Source organism: Ovis aries, chromosome 3 (assembly GCF_016772045.2).
Source record: "Ovis aries strain OAR_USU_Benz2616 breed Rambouillet chromosome 3, ARS-UI_Ramb_v3.0, whole genome shotgun sequence".
Taxonomy (NCBI): domain Eukaryota; kingdom Metazoa; phylum Chordata; class Mammalia; order Artiodactyla; family Bovidae; genus Ovis; species Ovis aries.
The window spans coordinates 37,391,779-37,418,035 of NC_056056.1; the positions used below are offsets into that span (position 1 = coordinate 37,391,779).

At 37.7% G+C, this 26,257-nt stretch overlaps 1 protein-coding gene across 5 annotated transcripts in view; it reads left to right on the forward strand.

Moving 5' to 3' along the window:
- The window catches only part of LCLAT1 (lysocardiolipin acyltransferase 1), a 192,021-nt gene that overhangs the window by 93,192 nt on the left and 72,572 nt on the right, over window positions 1-26,257 (forward strand). For all 5 annotated transcript variants that reach the window (XR_009600134.1, XM_060413845.1, XM_027966649.3 and 2 more), the window contains 2 exons: window positions 16,808-16,954; window positions 21,221-21,337. Coding sequence is in view for 4 of the 5 variants with exons in the window: in XM_060413845.1 (XP_060269828.1) it covers window positions 16,808-16,954; window positions 21,221-21,337 (264 nt within the window). In the remaining variant the exon portion in view is untranslated. The remainder of the gene's footprint in view (window positions 1-16,807; window positions 16,955-21,220; window positions 21,338-26,257) is intronic.

A 26,257-nucleotide genomic window follows, 5' to 3' on the forward strand; every position in this document is an offset into this window, starting at 1 on the left:
AGGAATAAGACAAGGATGCCCATACTATCCATTTTTATTCAACATTATATTGGAAGTTCTAGCCAGAGCAATTAGGCAAAATTAGCATCCAGAATGGAAAAAAGTAAAACCATCACTATTTGCAAATATCATATTACGTATAGAAAACTCTTAAGACTCCCACAAAAATTGTTAGGATACGTGAATTCAGTGGGGTTGCACAATACAGAATTAATACACAAAAATCTGTTGCATCGCTCTGTGCTAATAACAAACTAATCAGAAAGAGAAACTAAGAATATAACCCCATTTACAATTCCATCAAAGAGTAAAGTAGGAATAAATTTAACCAAGAAGGTGAAATACCGAAAATTATACAATATTGATGAAAGAAGTTGAAGAAGACAAATAAGTGTAAGGATATTTTATGCTGTGGATTGAAAGCATGGTTTTCAATTTGAAATTGTTTCAAAAACAATTTCGTAGTTTTCATAGCTGGCATTTTTTGACAGAAATATAACAAACAGTCCTAAAGTTTGTATGAAACTGCAAAGGCTCAGAATAGCCAAAGCAATCTTGAGAAAGAAGAACAAAGCTACAGGTATAATATTCCCTGATTTTAGGCTATATATAGAACTAGAATAATCAGAACAGTATGGCATTGGCATATAAACAGACAAATAGATCAATGCAACAGAATACAGCCCAGAAATAAACCCACACATATATGGTCAATTAATTTATGACAGAAGAACCAAGAGTATACAGTAAAGAAGGGATAGTCTTTTCAATAAAAAGTATTGTGAAAACTGGACTACTATCTACACCATATACGAAAACTAACTCAAAATGGAATAAAGACTTGACCACAAGGCCTGAAACCTTGAAGGTCCTGGAATGAAAAGTAGGTGGCAAGCTCCTAGACATTATTCTTGGTGATGATTTTTTGGATTTGGTACCAAAAGCAAAGGAAACAAAAGCAAAAATAAGTTGTACTACCTCAGACTGAAAATCTTCAGCACAAGAAAGGAAACCATCCACAAAATAAATAGGCAGCCTCTGGAATGGGAGAAAAATATTTGCAAATCATATTATCTGACAAAGGGTCAATATTCAAAATATATGAAGAACTCACAGAACTCAATAACAAAATAACAGTTCAATTAAGAAATGGGCTCAGAACATAAATGGACATTTTCCCAAAGAGATGTACAGATGGCCAACAGGTACATGAAAATGTGTTCAACAGCACTAATCATCTGGGAGATGCAAATCAAAAGCCATGAGATACCACATCACACCTGTTACAAGGGCTGCAGTCGAAAAACAGATAATAAGTGTTGGGAGGATGTAGAGAAAAAGGAACCCTGGTGCACTGTGGATAGGAATGTACATTGACACATACATGGTGGAAAACCATACAGATTAAAAATGGCACTACCATATGATCCAGCAATTTTACTTCTGGATATTTATTGGAAGAAATCAAACACACTAACTTGAAAAGATAGCTGCATCCCATGATTATTGCAGTGTTATTTACAATAACCAAGAGATGGAAACAACTTGTGTCCATTAGTAGATAAATGGATAAAGAAAATGGTAAATATAGACAGTGGCATATATTATTCAGATATAAAAAGGGATATTCTGTAATTTGTATCACCTGGATAGACTTTGAGGGCATCATGCTAAGTATAAAGTAAGATAGAAGAGAATTCCATGTGATCTCACTTACATGTGCAGTCCCCCCAAATAAAACAACGCAAACCCAAAAGAACCTGAACTGAAAATAGAGAATGGATGGTGGTTGTTAGAGGCTAGGATTTGGGGATGGGCAAAATGGGTGAGGTTGGTAAGAAGGCACAAACTTCCAGTCATAACATAAATAAGTTATGAGGATGTAATGTATAGCATGGTGACTGTAGTTAATAATATTCTACTGTATGTTTGAAAGTTTCTGAGAATAGATGTTAAAAATTCTGGTCTTAAGAAAAAAATCTGTAACTACATGCGGTTATAGATGTTAACTTAGACCTACTGTGTCATCATTCTGTGAGTATACATATATGGAATCATTTTGTTGAACACCTAAAACTGTTATGCCTAATGTTATTTGTCTCTTATATCTCAATTTAACAAAGAAATAATACAGCTTTATTGGGTGATTGTAAATATTAAATTAAATGCCAGTACAGTATTGCTGCTGCCTTTTATTTCTGTAGTTCCTTTTGGGACATCTACACTCTCACCTTTTGCATTACAGAGATCTGTATCAGACCTCTGATTTTTCCAGTGTCTCACAGAGCCACATTCTCTTTTTCTGACCACCTAATTTTTACTTCCTCCTGCTCTACAGTGGTATAGTCATTTTTAACATTGTTAAACTGTCTCTTCTCATTTTGAGCTCGTATGTGTTTTGTTCTTAGCTATCCCATTTTCTTATCCTCAAAGTTACAAGCTTCTTATAGAGTGTCTTTCATATTGTGGGCCCATAAAGTGTATGTAGACTTGATAGGATTTCCTGAAAAGGCAAACCATTAATGAGAACAGATTTTGGATCAAAGAAAACCCAATTTTAGAATCTTTAAAGTGAATAAGTGCAAAGTAAATTAAGCAAGGCAAAAGTGTAAGCAGGAAAAATAAAACAGAGTGTGTCTGCAAATGGAGTATTAAGGTTGGACTTTGCAGGAGAAAATGAAAAAAAAGAAAAAGAATGGATGTGTCTTACTGGTGAGCTCCATCCTGCTTCAGACTTTGCTAGGCTTAGCTTGTTGACAATTGCCATGACCTTAGAGTATATTTAATGTTGCTATTTATAATCATTTCTAAATAAATGTTTGCTTACCAGAGTTTGGAATATAATCATGTGGTTCTTTTAGTTCATTTACAAATGACTAAAAGGAAGTGAAAATATCTGTAGTATCCATTTGGAGAAGGGATGAGAATTTAGAATTTGGAAATTTTTTCTTCAAGTATGTAAGTAACAGACGTTATGTAAGAAATCATTAAGAGTGTTTAGATTCCAGTTCAAGTAGCGAAGAGTTTTGGTAAGCTAAGTAAACAGTTTAGAGTCTTCTAAGTTATGTGAAATTAGATTTCAAAGAAAAATGTCAGATAGTTAGATTTCAACTGTCTGTAATGGTGATTTAGACCTAGATTTTCACTTTAATAACTTCATAACTACTTAGTAACAGTGAGGGAAATACTAAACCCAAAGGTGTCATAAAAAGTCCATCTGCCTGGTGTTTTTGTACCGAGAAATTCATGTGCCATTTGGCCCACCTAGCTCACGGCTCATTGGGTTTTTCTGGGTTGCTTACTAATCACACTTGACTGGCAAAGAGAGTTTGGGGCTTTTAGAAAGCACAAAAAGAGGAGTAACATTAAAGAGATAGTGATTTAAAAAGTGTCCAGGTCATGGATTCAATTAAAAATCTACCTCACATACCTCATGGTTTCAACGTAGATTGTCATAGAATCCTGCTGTTGTCAAACTGCAACATAAGAATTGTGGCAAAAACTCGGAACCACCACAAATTGTGAAGTTTATCTAGATTGTTCAGGATGAGACCAAGAAGAAGTGAGAAGTAACCACATGACTTCTGATGAATGCTTTTATCCATTCTCAGTGTGTTCAAGGCATGCAAAGTCTGAATGAAGCCTCAGAGGCTCCTGTGGGTCCTGCTTTAGCAAGACATTTGAAACTGGGTCAGACACCACTTCTCCTAAGTCTGACCTCCCTGAATATAACCTGTCTGACAAAATATTAAGCATTTTTTGGTCAAATCTGATTTACAAAAATAACTGGAATTTTTAAAAATTGCCTTTGGTGTTGTATATGCATTCTCCTTTTTTCAAAGATCATGAATAGAAACTACTTGGTTAAAAGCTGTTGTCCACCTTGCCCAATACACTGGAGAAACAGTGATTATAGTGCGCACTGCTGTTACACATGAACACGCAACAAAACAGGGATCATACATGAGTTGGGAAGGTAATCCATCTTATGGTGTCAAGTTTTCAGTTTTCACTGTATTTCATTAACTATTTATGTTAGGTATAAAGTCACTTAAAGATGTTTCTCACACAGTTTTAAGAGTCACTAAATTTACTGAACTCACCTAAATTTTATTATCTGTTGTATATTAATACCTAGGGCTTCCCAGGTGATGCTAGTGGTGAAGAACCTCCCTGCCAGTGTAGGAGATTTGAAAGAGATGTGGGTTCGATCCCTGGTAAAATCCCCTGAAGGAGGAAATGGCAGCTCACTCCAATATTCTTGCCTGGAGAATCCCATGGACAGAGGAGCCTGTGGGCTACAGTCCATAGGGTCACAAAGAATTGGATACAACTGAAGCGACTTAGCATGCATGTATATTAAGTACAAAGAATGGATAATTTTCTGTTTGAAATATTGTGTTTATAATACTGGGCACCAAACTTAACTCCAGGGAGAAGGGAAACTCTCCACTTCCTACCCAGCTTCCTCCTGATTAAAATGGACATTCACAAAGACTAGAACCATCTTTAAGCCATAAATATTTTTGATATCATCCAATTTGGCGGACGCCCCTAAGATGGGGATATTATATTGTCCTCCTGGAGGAGGAAATGGCAACCTACTCCAGTGTTCTTGTCTGAAAAATCCCATGAACAGAGGGGCCTGGCAGGCTACAGTCCATGGAGTCACAGAGAATCGGACACAACCGTGTGAATGAGCACACATATCCTTTTTACTAAAGGTGGTTTTTTTTTAGCATACTTTCAATGTGATAAACAGGTTATATATCATGCATCTCATACTTATATAAATTCAGTAGTTTTACATGAATTGACAGAGTTCTCTATCAACTGACCAACTCCCTGTCATTCATGTTTTGGCTGAAATGTCTCAGCCTTTTATGTCATCTACAGCACTAATAAGCTCCCACCCCTCAGTACCAGGTTAATATCTGAAGTTTTCAATAACCCTCCATTTTCTTTTTGCTGCTATCAATTGAAACTGTCACTTTTTATAAACTTCAAGATTAATTCAACTCATCTTAAAAACTCATTGATTGCCTCTGACCCCTTCACTGTTTCACTTTGTTATGTTTCCCAGGATCAAAGAGAATACACAGCTTGCTGGGCACATTAACATAAGTTTCAGAGGCAACTATTAGAGCAAATGAAACATTTTTATGCAATTCTTTCTCAAAATTTCCTCCCAATTATGAAAAACAACACACCCGAATCCTCTTTTCAAATTATAGAAAGACATAAACATAGAATTACCCACCAGGACCGCTGTTCTTGGTATAGTGTGGACCCTTTCTAAATTTAACATTTCATGCCTTTCTTCTGTTTTACAACTCAAGAGAAAAGGTGAATACATTCCTAGATTGAAGACTCTCCACGAGAGTCAATAACAGCCCACTCCTGCCAGTTTCTTTGGTACACCTGAGACATCAGTTTTACTACCTTCGTTAAGTGAGCCTAGGCCCCCTGAGTAACAGCTGCTGAGGATCTCTACAGCAAATATATTTGAAGCTCCCTCTGTGACCCTTTTTTCAAAGGGCACTTCTAGTCAAGGATTCCTAAACATTTAATGACTAAACGGTAGATTGATTATCTTATTGCTTCCTACTGTATCTAAATCATGGAAGGTCTCATAGCAGCTTTCTTTCCTGTGTTGTTGCATCTATTACAAAATATCTAAGGCCAGAGAAGATGTTTCACTGTTTTTAACAATGTATTTCTATGATAAGCACATCCCATGAAAGCACATGAAAATACACCATATTGCCTTTCTCAGCCTTCTATCAGCCAGTTCCACCAAAGGCATGTAATAGGGAGACTTCTTGTTAGGAGGCCCTGGGAAGGATTTTCTTCCTTAATAAAATAGGTTCATGAAGGGACAATGCCATTCCTTTCCTACTTTGGGACATTATTGTGAGAACACATCATACTTGGAGCTGCTGCAACCATCTTGCATACAAGAGGATGGCCAAATAGAAATGTGAGACTGGTTTCTGAACCGGCCTTGGGGCCAGACTTCACTTTATGTGAGACGTGTACACCTAGGGTGTAACACTTCTGTTGGTATTCTGTTATTTAACATAGCCCGGAGCATCCTGATACAACTTCTTTCCCACATTTCACCAATGTATACAGAAAAGTATCCAACAATTGATTTACTCATTCAGTAAATTTTATTAAGTGGTTATAATGAGTTAAAATTTATATGAAAACTGTCAGAAGAAATAGGTATATTAAAATATTTTACTTCTATGGCTGGATATCATATACAACTGTATTTTCAGATGCATAACACAGACCATTTTCATCTTAGCTGTTCTACTACTATTTGAAAAATAAGTTTTTGTAGTTTCAGTTGCCAGACTTCCTTGGCTGAGACTGAGTTTTGATGTGGTGTTTTTTTGTTTTCTGTTTTTTTTTTTTTGTTTGTTTTTGTTTTTGTTTTTTTCTGTCAAAGAGGCAGGGAAACCCACTGGGAACAAAGGTTCAATAAATTTAGTAAGTCATCTGCCAGGCAGTATACCAGGATTATACTTGTTTATAGAATAACATTGAGAACTAAGTAATTTTTTTAGGGTTGCCTTGAGATGCGTGCGTGCGTGTGTGTGTATTTGTGGCCCGTGGGTTGCAGCCCACCAGGCTTCTCTGTCAGTGATATTATCCGGACAAGGATACTGGAGTGGGGTGCCATTTCTTACTCCAGGGGATCTTCATAGCCCAGGAATAGAACACCATGCAGGTCACTTGAGTCTCCTGCATTGGCAGGCAGATTCTTAACCACTCACACCACCTGGGAAGTTAAATGAAACTCTTGTTTGGCTGTGTTCACTGACTTCTTAATAAAGCTCAAGCTCTGAGCTTAGCCAGGTCTCCCACATTGCAGGCAGATTCTTTACCAGCTGAGCCACAAGGGAAGCCCTTACTACAGTTCAGTTCAGTCGCTCAGTCGTGTCCGACTCTTTGCGACCCCATGAATCACAGCATGCCAGGCCTCCCTGTCCATCACCAACTCCCGGAGTCCATCCAAACCCATGTCCATTGAGTCAGTGATGCCATCCAGCCATCTCATCCTCTGTCATCCCCTTCTCCTCCTGCCCTCAATCCCTCCCAGCATCAGGGTCTTTTCCAATGAGTCAACTCTTCGCAAGAGATGGCCAAAGTATTGAAGTTTCAGCTTCAGCATGTTCCAGTGAACACCCAGGACTGATCTCCTTTAGGATGGACTGGTTGGATCTCCTTGCAATCCAAGGGACTCTCAAGAGTCTTCTCCAACACCACAGTTCAAAAACATCAATTCTTCGGCGCTCAGCTTTCTTATATAGTCCAACTCTCACATCCATACATTACTGGAAAAACCATAGCCTTGACTAGACGGACCTTTGTTGGCAAAGTAATGTCTCTGCTTTTGAATATGCTATCTAGGTTGGTCATAACTTTCCTTCCAAGGAGTAAGCATCTTTTAATTTCATGGCTGAAATCACCATCTGCAGTGATTTTGGAGCCCCCCCAAAATAAAGTCTAACATTGTTTCCACTGTTTCCCCCATCTGTTTCCCATGAAGTGATGGGACCAGATGCCATGATCTTTGTTTTCTGAATGTTGAGCTTTAAGCCAACTTTTTCACTGTCCTCCTTCACTTCCGTTGAGAGGCTTTTTAGTTCCTCTTCACTTTCTGCCATAAGGGTGGTGTCATATGCATATCTGAGGTTATTGAGATTTCTCCCTGCAATCTTGATTCCAGTTTGTGCTGCTTCCAGCCCAGTGTTTCTCATGATGTACTCTGCATAGAAGTTAAATAAGCAGGGTGACACACTCCTTTTCCTATTTGGAACCAGTCTGTTGTTCCATGTCCAGTTGTAACTTGCTTCCTGACCTGCATACAGGTTTCTCAAGAGACAGGTCAGATGGTCTGGTATTCCCATCTCTTTCAGAATTTTCCACAGTTTGCTGTGATCCACACAGTCAAAGGCTTTGGCGTAGTCAATAAAGCAGAAACAGTTACTATAGTTGGTCACCTAAACTGGCTTGCCCATTAATGGGCACCTTCTCTAACACCTGAGTCACCTGCATTGCTTCAGAATGCGAGGTTTCCCACAGGCAAGGTATGAAGCATATTTTAACTCTAGGCCTTTCCACGCCCTTAGTTCTACTGAAAATGAGGATTTTTTTTTTTTTTTTTTGCCTAAATTAATAAGCGGTTCTAAAATACATGGTATTTTAACAGGACAATTTTAGGAGAAAGCACTAAGAGTTTGGGGGAGGAGCTTTGCAGTTCTTTGTCTGCTTTGCACTTAGTAGAGAAGCACAAATAAAGTTAATCTTACGATGACCAATTTGAGCCAACTTTGAAAAGGGTGTTTTACAATAATAGTAAAAAGATAGGAGAGACGCACTCAGTGTGCTTTATATATAGTTTGTTTGTCAACCTTAATTTCACTAGATAATGGGATTCCAGTGCCTTGACTGGTCCTTTCAGTTGTGACTAAGTAAGGATCTGTAAACTGTAGTGGTAGTTTTAAAGAGAAAGGTAATACTGGGGATCAAGTGAATTAGCTGTTGTTCACATATGTCTTTGTTAGGGGGGTTTACAAAAGCCGACGTGGCTTTTTATTTCCTTGTTTTTTTATTTTTCTAAATCTTACGGCAAATACTCAAGTCTGATGTTTCTGAGAGTTATACCATTGTGTAATGACTACCAGGCAGGGACCTATCATGTGACCAAGATTCAACATGTCCTTCCACAATAAAAGGCCCAAACTGTATCTTAGTATTGTTGGTACTGATAATCTTCTACTATTAAAATCAGTTAAATGAATCCCAACTAAGAACACTTAGGTATTTAATTTTACACTGCAAAATAGCTGTTATTCATGTATTTAATTAAACAGAAGTTTGCATTAATGTTACATATTCTTAAATGCCTTTTTATGCAGAATAATTTTAGATTTATTGAACGTTTGCAAAGAAAATAGAGAAAAATTTCCTATTTTTACCCATTTTCCCCTGATGTTAACCTCCTACACAACTGTGTGACATTTGTCAAAACAAAGAGATTAACATGGGTATAATACTACTGATATTAACTAAAGCACAAACTTTATTCAGATTTCACCAGTGTTTTCCCAGTGTCCTTTTTTTTGTTCTGGGATCCAATAGAGGATCTTGGTTTTTTGTTTTTAAATTTATTTATTTTTTTAATTGAAGGGTAATTCCTTTACAGAAGCAATTGTTGCTTCTGTTGTTTTTTATTTTCTGTCTAACCTCAACAATTGTTGAGGTTAACCAAAACAATTGTTGTGTTCTGTCTAACCTCAACATGAATCAGCCATAGGATCCTGTAATTTTTTTTTTCATCACCATATTCCCTTAGTCTTCCTCCATTCTGTGGCATTCCTTTATTTTAGTGCTTTTGAAGAGAACTGGTTGGATATTCTGTAGACTGTCTCTTGTTTTGAATTTGTTTTGCATTTGCTTTCTCATGACATTTTCTCAGGATTAGTTGAGAGTTATGGGTTTTGGGGGAAAAGCCTCACAAATGTGAACAAATGTGAGCCTCACAGTGATATTAATTATAATCATTTGATTAAGGTGGTGTCTGCCAGGATTCTGCACCACAAAATTAATGTTTTCTCCTCTATTTTATTCAGTAAGAGCAGTCTACATACAAGTGCTGGTTGTGGATAGCGGAATTAAACTTCACCTCCTAGAGTGGGGAGTATCCTTTGTAATTGTGTGAAGGAGATTTGTCCCTTCTCCTCAGTTGTTTAATTATCCAGTATGAACTTATCAATATTTTATTCTTTGGGTTATGATCTAATAGTACTGTTATTTATTTTGTAAATTCTGAGAAATAGAACTTACTTGTCCTGGATTTATTTGTATAACCATTGTTATGCACAACCACAGTCAGTAAATATAGTATTTGCTCATGATTGTTGTGATATGAGTTGATATAAAATTTGCATCTGTTCATATTATCACTCATTCTTATTTAAGAGAGGCCTGTGGGTAACATTTCCTTGGTGCATCCACACCCTGTATTCAGGATTAAAAATTGGTGGGAGAGAACAGTTTGTCATCTCTTGCACATTGCTTTTTTGTTTCTGGCATTGCATTCATGGTCTCATGATTCAGTACAGTAGATACTGTAATGAATTAATGAAAACTTGGACAATAGTGATAAATTAGTCTATCTTTGAAGTTCAGTTTTTAGCACATTAGGTGAGTAGTATAGATATTTCTGTGGTTCTCATAACTATAAATTTAGCCTTGAACACCACTGGTTTGAACTGCATGTGGATTTAATCCACGTAAGGTATTTTTTTTCCTAATAAATATGTACTGTAGTACTATACAATGTGTGGTTGTTTGAATCCATGGATGTGTAACTGTGGATATGGAGGGAATAACAGTAATGTTATAAGTGGATTTTCGACTGTGCTTGAGGGCAGGAACCCCTAACCCCCAGGCTGATCAAGGGTTAACTGTATATTTATCTACACTAAAAAGGAAAAATAAAATGCTGTGGAGGGCTTACTTTTTATGGAAAAAGAATGCATAATGTTAAAAATACACTCAAATAGTTGTTTTTTTTTTTTCCCTCTAGCCAACTCTAAAACTTGATTAAAGAAAATTTAAGCCAAGGAAAACCAGGTTCTAAACTTATGGAATATCTTTAGACTATAGAGTATGCTCAGAGATTATGCCTGTCTGTTTTGAGAAGGCAGTGCTAATAATGTATATGGGGTTTTTGAAAAAAAGATGGTGGTAGCAGTGCCATGCCAGCACCCACAGGGTCTATCTTTATAAAACCTGCTAGACCCTCCATCTTTGTCTGAGAAATTCAGGTGATAAGACAAAATGTCCTCCAATGGAAAAAGTATGAAACAGGCAGGTTATATAGACTAATTACATGATCAGTTGCACTGTTATTTATCAGTCCATAAAATTAGAAATAAATATATGATGACCTCAAGACTATTAAGAAAACTGTTAAGAAAAATCTGGATATTGCTTTTTAAGAAAAATAGGAATATTGCTTTAAATATGAATAACATGTAGCATTGGCAATGAAATGGGGAGAAAAAGACTCACAAGGCTTTGTGATTTTTATGAAAGAGAGAAGAACATTTAAGTTGAAGAGAATAGAAAAGATTGAAAAGCATTAGTGATGTATAAATGGAACATGAGAAGGCAAAGCACAAAGAATCATCATATCTTCAGAGGAGAGTTCTAAGAAGCTGATGATTCAGTCATTTTCCTTGCCTTTCTGGGATTTCTGAAACATATATAAAATATTAGAAAGTTTTATGACAATTTCATGGGTCTTCCTATTGCTCCCTTCCCCCAAGGGAGCAACAGCTGTCTCACTTGGAATGGAGAAATACACTCAACCTGTCAGTGTGTTCAGTCCAGAACAACTGTGCAGACAATGCAAAATTCACATTTGAGGAAAGTATACAGCTTTAAAGGAAGTCTAAGAAGAGACTCTGAAGAACAGGTATTTCTCTGAGGAGAACATCAACTGTGTTTAACTAATACCCTTAGAGAGATTCAAGTACATATTGCAAACAGGCTGTTAAGTACAGTGGTTAAAAAAATCAGCTTTGGAGCCCGACTGCTTGCATTTGAAACCTGGTTTTACCACAAATAGTTCTTTGAGTCTCAGTGTACCTTAGTTTCCTCATCCATAAAATCGGAATAATTTTACCTAATTTAAATAGTTGTCTTGATAATTAAATGAATTAATTAATGAAAAATGCCTCAAAGAGTACTAGGCACATAGTAACCATTCAGTCAACATTTTTATTAAAACTACTCCTGTCTGTATGTGTCATAGCTTATTATAGTTTTTGCTCTTTGTGCGTAAAAAATTGGCTTCTGTGATAAAGAACCAGTTGTGAAGTTTGAAAATTAAAGAGTTGCTTGCTGAAATGATCAATTAGTAAACCAGACACCACAGAAGAACAAATTAATGAGTCAAATGACCAAGCTAAAAGATTTTCCTTAAACAAATGATAGGAGATGCAAATTATGAGAGGAGAAATCCAGAAGTTTTAACACCTAAGAGACATTCCAAATAGAAAGTCTGAAGGAATGAAGAAGGGGAAAAAAATAGTATTTTCTTAAATAAGGGAAGGAATATTCCTAGTTTTAAAGAAATTCATATTAGAAGAGTATCCTCACTGCTGAGCCGAATTAGTGAAAAAGTTGCATACCTATATTCATACTAGTAAAGTTTCACAAAACCAGGGATACAGAGAAAGTCAATAAAGTTTTCAGAGGGGGAAAATTAGGTTATCTACAGAAATCAGATTGATATCAGACTTCTTATTAACTATATCAAGTTACAGAAGACTAGTGGGCAAAATAGCTTTGAAATTTTGAGGGGAAAATTACTTGGAAGTCTCAAGTTCTGTTTTAAGCAAAACTAGCCTCCAAAATTGAGAACAACAACAACAAAAATTACATTTCAGAGATATGAAGACTCAAACATTTTTTGAGAGAAATTCCTTGAGGAGGACTACCAGAAGGATGTGGGATATAAGAAACAAATGATACGAGAAGCCAAGACAGGCTTACCGAGTCAAGTCTAAATATTCAGAAATATTTCTGTGACACGTAAGGAATAGGAGTAGTAATAATGATGGCAGTTTGGGAGAACTGTTGGATGATTTGTTCAAATCTTGGAAGAGGGACAAGAGGAAAGCATAATTCTTTGTTTAGGGGAAGACTGTTTATTAACTCAACGTTGACAGTTATTTAAATGTTTGTTAGAAATAGAAAAGTGAAGTTATTTAAATCTTTGTTAGAAATAGAAAAGTAAAGTAAAACATGACCTTTAAAATAATAGAGTTTATAATTTCCAAGTTACTAGAAACGGGGTGAGCAATTGTGAATGGGAAATTTTTTTGTTACATTTTTATGTTCCTTGACGCAATATCCTTGGTATTATTGTAACTTAATCATAGTAATGATAATAGTGATTACTTATTGAATACTTTGTGCTAAATAATCTTATTTATTTCTTACAATTCCTATCAGGTAAAATGCTATTGTGGCATTAGGCTTATTATTACATTTGGGATCGATGAGGGACAATGGCTTAAGGCTGACCAGCTGGTTTGTGGTGGCTCCCTGATTCTAACCCACACAGTCTCACTCCAGAGTTACACAAAGGCTACAGACTGCACTGTGGGTGTGCGTGTCCTCAGGTGAAAGAGGAGAGATGTAGGTGTCTATCAGGTGGCTCTCACTGACAATACATACAGTGGGTGAGCAGCAGTTGAACACGTCTCAGCAAGACCTACGCTAACCTTATTTATATTTGTAGAATATAGTATTCTGGTTTGAACTTGCTTGTGCTTAGTCACTCAGTCATGTCCAACTCTTTGAGACCCCATGGAATGGAGCCCACCAGGGTCCTCTGTGCATGGGGATTCTCCAGGCAAGAAAACTAGAGTTGGTTGCCATGCCCTCCTCCAGGGGATCTTCCCAACCCAGGGATCCCACATTGCAGGTAGATTCTTTACCGTCTGAGACACCAGAGGAAGCCTAAGAATACTGGAGTTGGTAGCCTATCCCTTCTCTGAGGGAACTTCCTGACCCAGGAATCAAACTGGGTTCTCCTGCATTGCAAGCAATTCTTTACCAGCTGAGCTACTAGGGAAGTCCCAGTTTGTACTTACTCAAACCAAATAATATGGTCAAAATCCTTCAAGCTAGGCTTTAGCAGTATGTGAACCAAGAACTTCGGAATATACAAGCTGGATTTAGACAAGATAGAGGAACCAGAGATCAAATGGCCAACATTCGTTGGATCATAAGAAAAGCAGGAGAGTTCCAGAAAAACATCTACTTCTGCTTCATTGACTACAGTAATGCCTTTGACTGTGTGGATCACAACAAACTGTAGAAAATTCTTGAAGACACCACCATACCTGTCTCCTGAGAAACCTGTATGCAAGTCAAGAAGCAACAGTTGGAACCAGACATGGAGCAGGAGACTGGTTCCAAGTTGGGAAAGGCATATGACAAGGCGTATGTATGCGGTCCCTCTGCATATTTAAGTCGTATGCAGAGTGCATCATGTGAAATGTGGGGCTGGATGACTCACAAGCTGAAATTAAGATTTCAGCTGGGAGAAATATCTTCAACTTCAGATATACAGATGGTGCCATTCTAATGGCAGAAAGTAAAGAGGAACTTATGAGCCTCTTGATGAGGGTGAAAGAGGAGAGTGAAAAAGCTGGCTTAAAACTTAACATTCAAAAAACTAAGATCATGACATCTGGCCCCATCGCTTCACGGCAAATAGGTGGGGAAACAATGGAGACAGTGACAGAGTTTATTTTCTTGGGCTCCAAAATCACTGCGGACAGTGACTTCAGCCGTGAAATAACCAAAAAAAAAAAAAAAAAAAAAGTCCAAATAAAGTCCTACAACTTTACTAAATAACCAAGTAAAGTAAAAAAAAAAAACAAAAACCCTACAGTCTTTAAAAATCATTGATTAAATGATGTAATGATAGTTCTGTATATTTTCAGGGTCCTATAGTATCTACCTAATGACAGTAACTATTGTTTTAGTTGTGTTTGATTGCAAGAAACTGCCACTCATCCCCTCTAGCCGAAATAAGAAAAGCATATTGTAAAGATACACATGGCAGTAAGGGAGATGGAGTCTTGTGGATATTCAAGAGGTGAAACCAAGGACTGACCAGCCCTTGTGGAGAACTGCCTGTTGTTCTGATCGCAGTCAGCTTTAGGGGCCTCAATAGCAGAAGTTGTTTAGGCCTTCACTACAGTGGGCCCGCTTTATTTTGCCCCGGGGACTACTGTCTGTCTTATCTGCTTTCTTGTCCCCTCCGTTTGTCTTATAAACCAACTTGCTTTCTCCATGGTCCCAGGTAAAATTTCTGAGAGAAAACATTTGATTGGCCAGATAGTTACTGTGCATGGCCCGGGGTTTTTTTGCTTCATGGACTGTCAGATAAGACTATTGATTATCTGCCTTAAGTCAGGTATATTTACCACAGTTCAGTACAGTTCAGTCACTTAGTTGTGTCCGACTCTTTGCAACCCCACGGACTGCACCATGCCAGGCTTCCCTGTCCATCACCAACTCCCGGAGTTTACCCAAACTCAGTGTCCATTGAGTCGGTGATGCCATCCAGCCATCTCATCCTCTGTCATCTGCTTCTCCTCCTGACCTCAATCCTTCCCAGCATCAGGGTCTTTTCAAATGAGTCAGCCCTTCGCAAGAGGTGGCCAAAGTATTGGAGTTTCAACTTCAACATCAGTCCTTCCAATGAATATTCAGGACTGATATCATTTAGATTGGGCTGGTTGGATCTCCTTGCAGTCCAAGGGACTCTCAAGAGTCTTCTCCAGCACTACACACAGTTCAAAAGCATCAATTCTTCAGTGCTCAGCTTTCTTTATAGTCCAAATCTCACATCCATACATGACTACTGGAAAAACCATAGCCTTGATTAGATGGACCTTTGTTGGCAAAGTAATGTCTCTGCTTTCTAATATGCTATCTAAGTTGGTCATAACTTTCCTTCCAAGGAGTAAGTGTCTTTTAATTTCATGGCTGCAGTCACCATCTGCAGTGATTTTGGAGCCCAAAAAAATAAAGTCTGACACTGTTTCCACTGTTTCCCCATTTATTTCCCATGAAGTGATGGGACCAGATGCCATGATCTTAGTTTTCTGAATGTTGAGTTTTAGGCCAGCTTTTTCACTCTCCTCTTTGACTTTCATCAAGAGGCTCTTTAGTTCCTCGCTTTCTGCCATAAGGGTGGTGTCATCTGCATATCTGAGGTTATTGATATTTCTCCCAGCAATCTTGATTCCAGCTTGTGCTTCATCCAGCCCAGCGTTTCTCATGATGTGCTTTCCATATAAGTTAAATAAGCAGGGTGACAATATACAGCCTTGACGTACTCCTTTCCCTACTTGGAACCAGTATGTTGTTCCATGTCCAGTTCTAATTGTTGCTTCCTGACCTGCATACAGATTTCTCAAGAGGCAGGTCAGGTGGTATGGTATTGCCATTTCTTTCATAATTTTTCACAGTTTGTTGCTTCCTGACCTGTATACAGATTTCTCAAGAGGCAGGTCAGGTGCTCTGGTATTCCCATTTCTTTCATAATTTTCCGCAGTTTGTTGTGATCCACACTACCATAGTAATTCTAGTCATTTCTGACCAAGGAGGGATTCCAGCTGAGAAAAACCTGGCTTTTCTAGGACTGCCTCTTCAGTAACAAGGTTGACTTTGCCTTAGAGAAAGGGAATGTAAGCAGTGTGTTTAGTGGCCATTGCATTTTTTAAAAATAGAAGCCACACTGAAAATAGCAATGAGATTTAGAGATTGAGTAGTACAGAAAGGGAAATACTAAAGACTTTGTACACATGGCCTGAGAACAGATCCTTTGCTTACTGCTTTTGTAAGCCTGATAACACATAGTAACTTGGTTAAAATTTCTGTTTAATTTGGGATTTTAACTTTGGATGAGTTACTAATATATATTAAGGCAGTTTTTCTTTGTATTTCAATAGCTGGGTTTGGCTTGAAAAGAGGCTTTGGAGAATTTTGAAAATCTCAGAATTTAGCTAACTCCTTTAAGAATATCCTCTGGTGTAACCGTTATTTAATCCAAGGTCAGTGCTGAATTTCAGGTAGGTCATGAGACGCTCATTATGAAAGTAATTTATAGTAAAACCCCAAAACTCCAGAATATATATTTTAAATGTGGATATTGGTTAAAATTATATGTAAATACTTGTTAAATTGATTCTAGGTTGGGCTATGCAAGCTGCTGCCTATATCTTCATTCATAGGAAATGGAAGGATGACAAGAGCCATTTTGAAGACATGATTGATTATTTTTGTGATATCCATGAACCACTTCAACTCCTTCTATTCCCTGAGGGGACTGATCTCACAGGTAAGGTAGCCTGGGCTTGGATCACAGGACTTCATAACATGAAAGGAGAGGAAAATGAAGTCTGACTCTGCAAACCCATGGACTGTAGCCTACCAGGCTCCTCTGTCCATGGGATTTTCCAGGCAGTAGTACTGGAGTGGATTGCCATTTCCTTCTCCAACATGAAGGCACTCTGAAATCAACTATCTAGTGTAAACGTCTCAGTCCTCAGGCAGCTGAACGCTAGTGAGATTAATGGCCCATCCCTGGAGTCACTCAGTTAGTTAATCAGTGGCACATCAGAACCCAGAACTCCTGATGTTCAGCCCATAGAACTTAGAACTGGCAACTCCAAGAAATAGTGTTTTTATATAGTAGTGTTATATACTAAATTATATACTTAGTATGTTTATATGACTAATATATATTATATGTTTATATTATATAACTGATTATATATTAGTATGTTTGATTTTTATAGTTAAAATTCTAGTAGTAGTTAGATCACAGAGGGTAATACTGAGCATAATATTGGCTGCATATTGTTTAACCTTGAAATTATATTGTAAGTTGTAAGTTTATTGATTCCCAGAGCTGAATTATCATTGGGAAATTTTAATGGGCAGACTGTCATATTTACATTTTTTAATATTTAGAATGTGTAATAGTTAAATTTGGGTATTGAAATCAGCTGTATTAGAGTATAGAACATCATTTTCAGAAGTGATAGATTTATATTTATGAATGCCAAAATGTACACCAAAGAGTGGCAACTTTGTAAATTATTTAGTTATTAAAAGATAATTGGATAAAAGCTCATGGGTTGCTGTTACTTTGGTATATCAGTATAAAAATGTTCATACATTAGATATTCAGAAGTTATAAGGTATTTTAAACTTTTTTCACTCTATTTTTTCTCAAGTATCGTTTTTAAGTGATGAAGTTAACATCTATTTGAGTATTTTCAGGGTCCAGAATACTCATTATTCCATGATGTAGTTGCATGTTTTTAAAATTAAAACAGTATTTGCCAGATTGAGGAAATAGACTGATCTTAAAGCTTAAAAAAAAAAAAATTCAAACAGTATTTTACAAATAGTTTTGACTTGGGATATGATTTTTTTTTTCTAAGTAAGCTAGCAAATTACCTATGGTGTGAAAAAATAGTAGTTAAAGGTGTTTTTTACCTTCCATGATTAACTTTAAACTTGGGTTTTTAAGCCCAAAGAGAATGTTATATGATCCTCCTTTAGGTTCTGAATCCAAATTGTTTGCACATTTTTAAATTAGTGCCTTTAAATGTAACTTTTAATCTATTCTATTTTCATATGTTATCATTGTTTATAAACCTTTTTTTTTTTTTTTTGCTTATGCAAGTAATATACATAATACTCCACAAGTTAATTTGGATAAATTTATACTTTTTGTACTTAATGTTATATTGTAATATCACACTTTGCTAGTCATGGTTCTTCAGAAAAATAGAACCACCTCTGTGTATGTGTGTAGAAGGAGAGGGAAAGAGAGAGAAGGGGTGGGTCAAATTAGGAATTGGCTCACATGATTGTGGAGGGTGGTAAATTAAAAATAGATAGGGTATGTCCACAGGTGGAGACTAGGGGAGAGTTGCAGTTTGAGTCCAAAGGCAGTCTGCTGACAGAACTCTTGTTTTGGTTTGAGGAGTGAAAGTGAAGTTGCTGAGTCGTGTCTGACTCCTTGTGACCCCACAGACTATACATTTTCTCCAGGCCAGAATAAGTGAGTAGCTGTTCTCTCTAGGGGATCTTCCCAACCCAGGGATCAAACCCAGGTCTTCCATATTTCAGATGGATTCTTTACCAGCTGAGCCTCCCAAGAATACTGAAGTTGGTAGCCTTTCCCTCCGCCAGTGGATCTTCCCAATCCAGGAGTTGAACTAGGGTCTCCTGCATTGCAGGCAGATTTTTTACCCAGCTGAGTTACTAGGGAAGCTCTTGTTTAAGGAGATTAGTCCTTTTCTCTTAGGGCCTTCAGCTGATTGGATGAAGCCCACTCACATAATGCAAAGTCTATTGGTTTAAATATTAATCTCATAAAAAACACCTTCACAGACACAGCTCAAATAATGTTTGACCAATATCTGGGTACTTTGACCTAGCCGATTTGCCACACAAAATTAACCATCACAGTTGGTGTACTGTGATTTTGTGTTTTGTTTTCCTGATTTGGAAAGGAAAGCTTTTCTTGGTATTTAACAACTATAATATTACATGCAGTTCAACACCCTTGTATATTTAGTAAACTTCTTCATTTAATAAATATATGAGTGCCTAGAGCCTCATATTCCAAAAAATCTCTACTTTCATGAAACTTACATTCTAAGAGGAAAGACAGATAAAAAAATAATAAAAATATGCCAGGTATTCATGCATGCCTTACAGGAAAAGCAAGATAAGGAGAGAGTAATAAAAGATGGGGGCATAGGGTGCTGTTTAAGTAAAGTGGCTTGAGAGGGCCCCTTGAGTGATAGTTTCTCAGTCATGCCTGACTCTTTGCAACCTCATGGACTGTAGCCTGCTGGGCCCCTCTGTCCATGAAATTCTCCAGGCAAGATTACTGGAATGGGTTGTCATTTCCTTCTCCAGAAAAGAGCCCTTAACTTTTCATTTAAGTAGAGACTGAATGAACAAAGTAGAAGATCATGCAGATGTCTGAGTAGAAGGCATTCTGGCAAGAAGGAAGAATCTGAGGTGGAACATGACTGGCTGGTTTGAGAACATCTGAGCAGCCAGTATCACTGGAGTGGCAGGGCATGCTGGTGACAGAGTGTTAGAGGGAGCCAGCTAACGAGACAGGAGGCTGTGGTGAGAAAGTGAGATGCTAGTCCATTAGTCCTAATAATCACAGAGTCTGGGCGTAGGCAGATGAAGTGGGCAAGGAGGAGAAAATCTGCATCTCTGATCTGTGTCTGATTATTTCTGTCTTCCCACATCGTGCCCATGCTTTTTAGAACTACTTCCACCTGTATTCACATTCTACGTCAGAGTTCAGTTTTGGTCTTCAGATCCCCCAAGTCTGCGACCAGCTAGCTGCAAGAGAGAACTGAAGAGTAGTTACCTACTCATCTTTGTGGTGACTCTGGGATTCCCCATCCCATGTGAGATCCTGCCAGCTGTCTATAAAATACTGTTCTGTAGTCCCATGCCCAGAATACCACCAGAATGAGAGGAGCTTATTCCTTTTCTTGTTTAGGGCTTTTACTTTTGACCTGCTAGAGACCTGTTTAATCTTTTGACTCAGTTTACAGGAGTGTTCTTTTAGTGTTATAGTGTTGTGGAATCCATCTATACTTTTTTGAGATTTTGAGAACTCCATGGTATTAAATTTACTCCTCAGAAATTAGTATTTATTTTTATAGTTTTTTTTTTTCCACCCCCTGGTGATTTGGAATGGTCTAAATTTCAGGGATGCAGCTGAGAATTGCAGGTTCTAACATCTGTTGTCATCAGAAAGTATTTCATGATCTCCACCAGCAGCTGAGGCCAAATTTCTAAACACTTTACTTTTTCCAAATATAATTGCCGAATAATGCGCTTGGTTCTTCTTGGAACTTATAAAGTTACCTCATAGAATGGAAAAAGTTTTTGCCAACAGTTGGAACATACACTTGACTCTGTAACTATATCCAGCCAAACCATGTTCAGATGTTTGCGCATGATGTGCTAATCATGTGCCCGTTCTGTTGTGGAGTGGTTTTAGTTAGTGGTATTAGGGTGCTGTGTGCCTGGGCAACGCAGATACTTCACTTTGCACTGAAGCCCTAAATTACTGGGTTAAAACAGTGTTGATCTATTCGGCAAACTGTTGGTAATTTCTTCTGGATATCCAGATCCTTATGTTTTATTACTATTTTAGTTTTATTTCATCTTTATATTCTAGCATTTCAGTTTTTTATTATGTTATGAAAATTTTAGTTATTAGTGTTTTATTTATATTTCAGTTTATATTTATATTTATTTATATTTATATTTCATTGTGTATTGACTATTTTATAAAATCTCTTAGAGAATTTTAAGGATTTGAATATGTTATAAAACATCTTATTATAAGAATTTTCAAAATTCCAGTAAGTAGGTAACTCTAGGATTATTGTTAGGGATTTAATAAAGTGTTTCTGTCATTTGATTCAGCATGTTAGATTGAATAATTACAGAAAAATTAATTGCCATTTTTATAAAAAATTCTGTACCATTTCCTTTCTTTACTTATCATTCTTTATTTTATGGCTTCTACTGTTGTTTTGTTTAGAAAATAGCATGACTCGAAGTAATGAATTTGCTGAAAATAATGGACTTCAGAAATACAAATATGTCTTACATCCAAGAACTACAGGCTTTACTTTTGTAGTTGACCGTCTAAGAAAAGGTAAGCACCCGTCTCAAAATGTCCTTTTTTTATGTAAGTCGCAAAAATTGGTGAACTTCACATATAGCTCTTTTGAATTTACAAAGCACTTTTTTATACTTTATTTCAAGAAATAAGAATAGTACTGTATTTTTATACTGACTTGACTCCATGCACTAAAATATTTTAAAACAATCAAAAGCTTTTTTTTCTCCTTTTTTGGAATAGAAAATAATAAAATAATACATACAGTTAGACTATCATTCCATTTTTAAATGTTTCTTAAAAGTCGTAAAACTGTCTTGAGAGTATCTTATCACCTATAGTTATTTATAGCTTTAAAAATATTTTTATATTCATTATTCCACTAAGTGCAACAGATGATTCTGGTTGGTAGAAAGGAAGTACTGCTACCTCCATCTTATTGTTAAATAGAAGTGGCATCCGAGGTGGTTAGTAAATTTCCGTAGACCATGGATAGAACCTCATTCTTCTGCTTCCTACTCTGTGGCTCGTACTACCCTCTGCCCCTCATGTCTTCTAGAACCATGTCTATCGAAGGGCATCTAGAGATGAGTTTGATTCCATTGACCATGTCACACTCATTTAAATGTTTACATTTTGATATTTTTATGGGGAAAAAAACAACTGTACATTTTGTTCTAGCTGCATATTTAAGTATTTATATCTTCATACACACATGTACATACAAATAATAGACACATATGGATATATATGAAAAAGGAACTATCCAGAATCACCCTAATTGGCATCACTGTTGTTCCTTTAGGGTTTAATGTACTTTAAGATGTGGCTCAGACGGTTAAGCGTCTGTCTACAATGCGGGAGACTCCGGTTCAATCCCTGGGTCGGGAAGATCCCCTGGAGAAGGAAATGGCAATCCACTCCAGTACTGTTGCCTGGAAAATCCCATGGACAGAGGAGCCTGGTAGGCTACACGTGGTCCATGGGGTCACAAAGAGTCGGACACGACTGAGCAACTTCACCTCACTTCAAGATGTATTGTATTTAGTGAACCCTGTCAAAAGAAGTATCTTTACAGCTAAGTACTCATGAGTTAAAAGAAATGTATAAAAAGTCCAAAATCACATTGGTATAGTAAACTAAAGATGTTGTCCCTATTAGTTTGGCTTGCTTTTGGAATTCAGTGGTTATAACTAAAATGAAATGGAAACATAGGCTTGATGGTCATATTGTGTATGACCATCACCCATAGTAACTCATGGAGAACACAGTTCTTTATGCCCATGGAATAGGACAGGGAGCCCCAAGACATTAAAGCAATGATCCTGCTATTTTTTTTTTCTTCCCCAAAACATGGTACCACTTACTGTGGCATTCAGTTTAGGCTCACCCTTCTCATTCCATAATATGTTTTTTATTTTCTAATTGTCTGCTATTTTATAGTATTTAATGATTACTTTTAAAGTATTTCTGACATCATGGAACAATCTGTTGGAACACATCTTTTGCTAATAAAGATCTTTTTAATTGTAGGCAGGATAATGGAGAAATTATTTTACAGTGGATAAGGATATATCTGTAGAACTATCTGTTCTGGAAAATATTTTAGTAGCAAACTGATTTATAACTTTGGGGAACATGTATTACCTAGTCACCACTCAGAGTACTAGTTAACAACCACAGTATATAATTTTTCCTGCCCAAACTGGCAACTGATCTTCCCCCTTCAATGTACCAGTCAAAAAAAAAGGTAATACAGATGGCTTCATTTGCTTCAGCTAAAAAATGTTGATGAGTCTCTTTACTTCAGTTAGAAAAGTAGAATGGGTCCTATATACTATGATAGTAATAGAAATAAGAAATGTGATGGCTATAATTATAATAGTACTCTAACTAGAACAGTAGCTAACATTTATTGAACATTTACTAAGTACCAGGCAGTATGCTAAGTGCTTTGTATGCATAAAGTCAGTTAACCCTCACAACAACCAATATTTAACTTGTAGAGCAGAAATTTGGCACCCCACTCCAGTACTCTTGCCTGGAAAATCCCATGGACGGAAGAGCCTGGGGGGCTGCAGTCCACGGGGTCGCTATGAGTCGGACACTTTTCACTTTCCTGCATTGGAGAAGGAAATGGCAACCCACTCCAGTGTTCTTGCCTGGAGAATCCCAGGGATGGGGGAGCCTGGTGGGTTGCTGTCCCTGGGGTCGCACAGAGTCAGATACGACTGAAGTGACTTAGCAGCAGCAGCAGCAGAGCAGAAATTGAGGCGAAGAATCAGTTCAGAGTTATTGGAATATAGTTTGTCTGACTGAGTAGGCTGTGCTCCTTCCACTGTAACATGGTGCCTCTTGTATTTATAGTGTGATTTCAGTTAGAGCACCTTTGTAATAATAGTGAGCTGGCTGGTTTCTTCAAGGAAAGTGTTTAAAAGAAGAAAGAGGCTAAATGGCCAGATAATGGAGGGATGGTAGTCACAAGTTGAAGTGGTTGTGATGCTACCTCAGATGACAAGGGGAGCAGGCACAGTCTGGTGGAGGTGAGGAGGTGTCAAGTGAACAGAAAGAGAATAGGTTTCATCAAGAATCAGAGGTAAAGTGGTTCTTAGACCACCATCTAGTCAGAGTGTCCTTTTAGGAAAGCAGTCTAATACTCAAAAAGGGCCCAACACAACTGTCTCATCTTTTTGAGATATGCTTTTAGTAGTCAATTAAGTGAAAAAGCAGCTTGTGTTAAACAAATGACCATCATAAATAAATACTGCAGTGGAAGCCCAGAGACCACATATTAAAACCAACTACTGAAGAAATCTGTGAAGACAAGATGGCAGAGAAGAAGGATTCAAACCTACCTCCTCTCACTAAAACACCAAAATCACAACTGCTGAATAACCATCAACAAAAGACTCACACCTACCAAAAAAGATAATATACCCACAAAGAGAAAGCAGAGCCTCAAAAAGTTGGTAGGAGGAGCGCTTTCATGATATGATGAAATCCTATCCCTCTGAGTGGGCAACCCACAAACTAGAAAACAATTATATCACAGAGGTTCTCACACAGGACTGAGAACTGAGAGCCCTATGTCAGACTCCCCAGCCTGCAGGTCTGGCATCAGGAGGAGGAGCCCCCAGAGCAATTTGGCTTTGAAGGCCAGTGGAGCTTGAGTAGAGGGGCTCCACAGGACTAGGGGAAACAGATTCCACTCTAGGAGGACACAAACAAGGTTTCATGTGCACAGGGACCAAGGGCAGAGCAATGACTCCATAAGAATGTGGGCCAGACCTACTTGTGGGTCTTGGAGGGTCTTCTGAGGGAGACAGAGGTAGTCTGTGGCTCACTCTGGGGACAAGGACACTGATGGTTGACACCCAGGGGATTCTCTTCAGTGTGAGCTTTCCTGGAGGTTGCCATTTTGGCACCAAGAGCTTGCCCCACCCAACAGCCTGCAGGTTCCAATGATGGAACACTTCAGGCCAAACAACCAACAGGATGAGAACACAGCCCCCCCAATCATGGGACAGGCTGCCTAAAGTTGTCCTGAGCCACAGCCGTCTATAAACACACCCTTTGACACAGCCCTGCCCTCCAGAGGGATGGAACCCAGCTCTACCCACCAGGAAGCATGCACAAGCCTCATTGGGCCACCTTACTTACTGGGGGACAGAAACCAGAACCAAGAAGAATTATAATCCTACAGCCTAAGAAACAGAGACCATGAACATAGAAAGTTAGGCAAAATGAGATGGCAGAAAATATGTTCCAGAGAAAGGAATGAGATAAAGCTCCAGAAGAACAGGGAAGCAAACTAGAGATAGGTAATGTATCTGACAAAGAATTCAGAGTTTTGATGGTAAAGATGATCGAAGATCTCAGAAAAAGAATGGAGGCACAGACCCAAAGGATACAAAAATGTTTAATAAAGAGCTGGAAGCTCTGAAGAACAAACCGAAGAACAATACATTAACTGAAAAAGTACACTGGACAGAATCAGTATCAGAATAAACGAGGCAGAAGAATGAGTGAGCTGGAAGACAGATTGGTGGAAACCTCTGCTGCAGTACAGAATAAAGAATAAAAGAATGAAAAGAAATGAGGATAGTATCAGTGACCTCTGGGACAACATTAAACACACCTTGCATTCCAGGGGTCCCAGAAGAGAGAAAGGGCATGGGAAAATATTTGAAGAGATATTAACTGAAAACTTCCCTAACCTGGGAAAGGAAACAGTCACCTGAGTTGAGAAGTACAGAGAGTCCCATACAGGAGAAACCTAACAATGAACACACCAAGACAAACACTAATCAAATTGACCAAAATTAAAGACAAAGAGGAAATATTAAAAGCAACAAGGCAAAAGCAACAAATCACATAAAGGGAACTCCCATAAGGTTATCAGGTGATTGCTGAGCAGAAACTCTGAAGGCCAGAAAGGAGTGGCATGATATATTAAAGTGATGGAAGGGCAAAAGCTACAACCAAGAATGCTATAACCTGGAAGACTCTTACTCAGGTTCAAAATAAGAGAAAGATCAAAAGATCTTTTTTTGAAAGCTCAAAAGCTTTACAGACCAGCAAAATCTGAGAATTCAGCACCACCAAAACAGCTTCACAGCAAATGCTAAAGGCACTTCTCTAGATGGAAAAGAAAAGGCCACAACTATAAACAAAATCACGAATGAGAAAACTTTGCCAGTAAAGGCAAACATACAGTAAAGCTAGGAAGTCATCCACTCACAAATGCAGTATCAAAATGAGCAACTCTGACAAGAGGAAATTACAAATGAAAGATGTTGGAAATGCGTTTGAAATTAAGAGTCCAGCAGCTTAATTTGTGTGTGGATACACACACACACACACGTATAGACTGCTATATCAAATCCTCAAGGCAACAGCAAACCAAAATTCTACAGTAGACACACACACACAATAAGCAACACAAAACACTAAAGA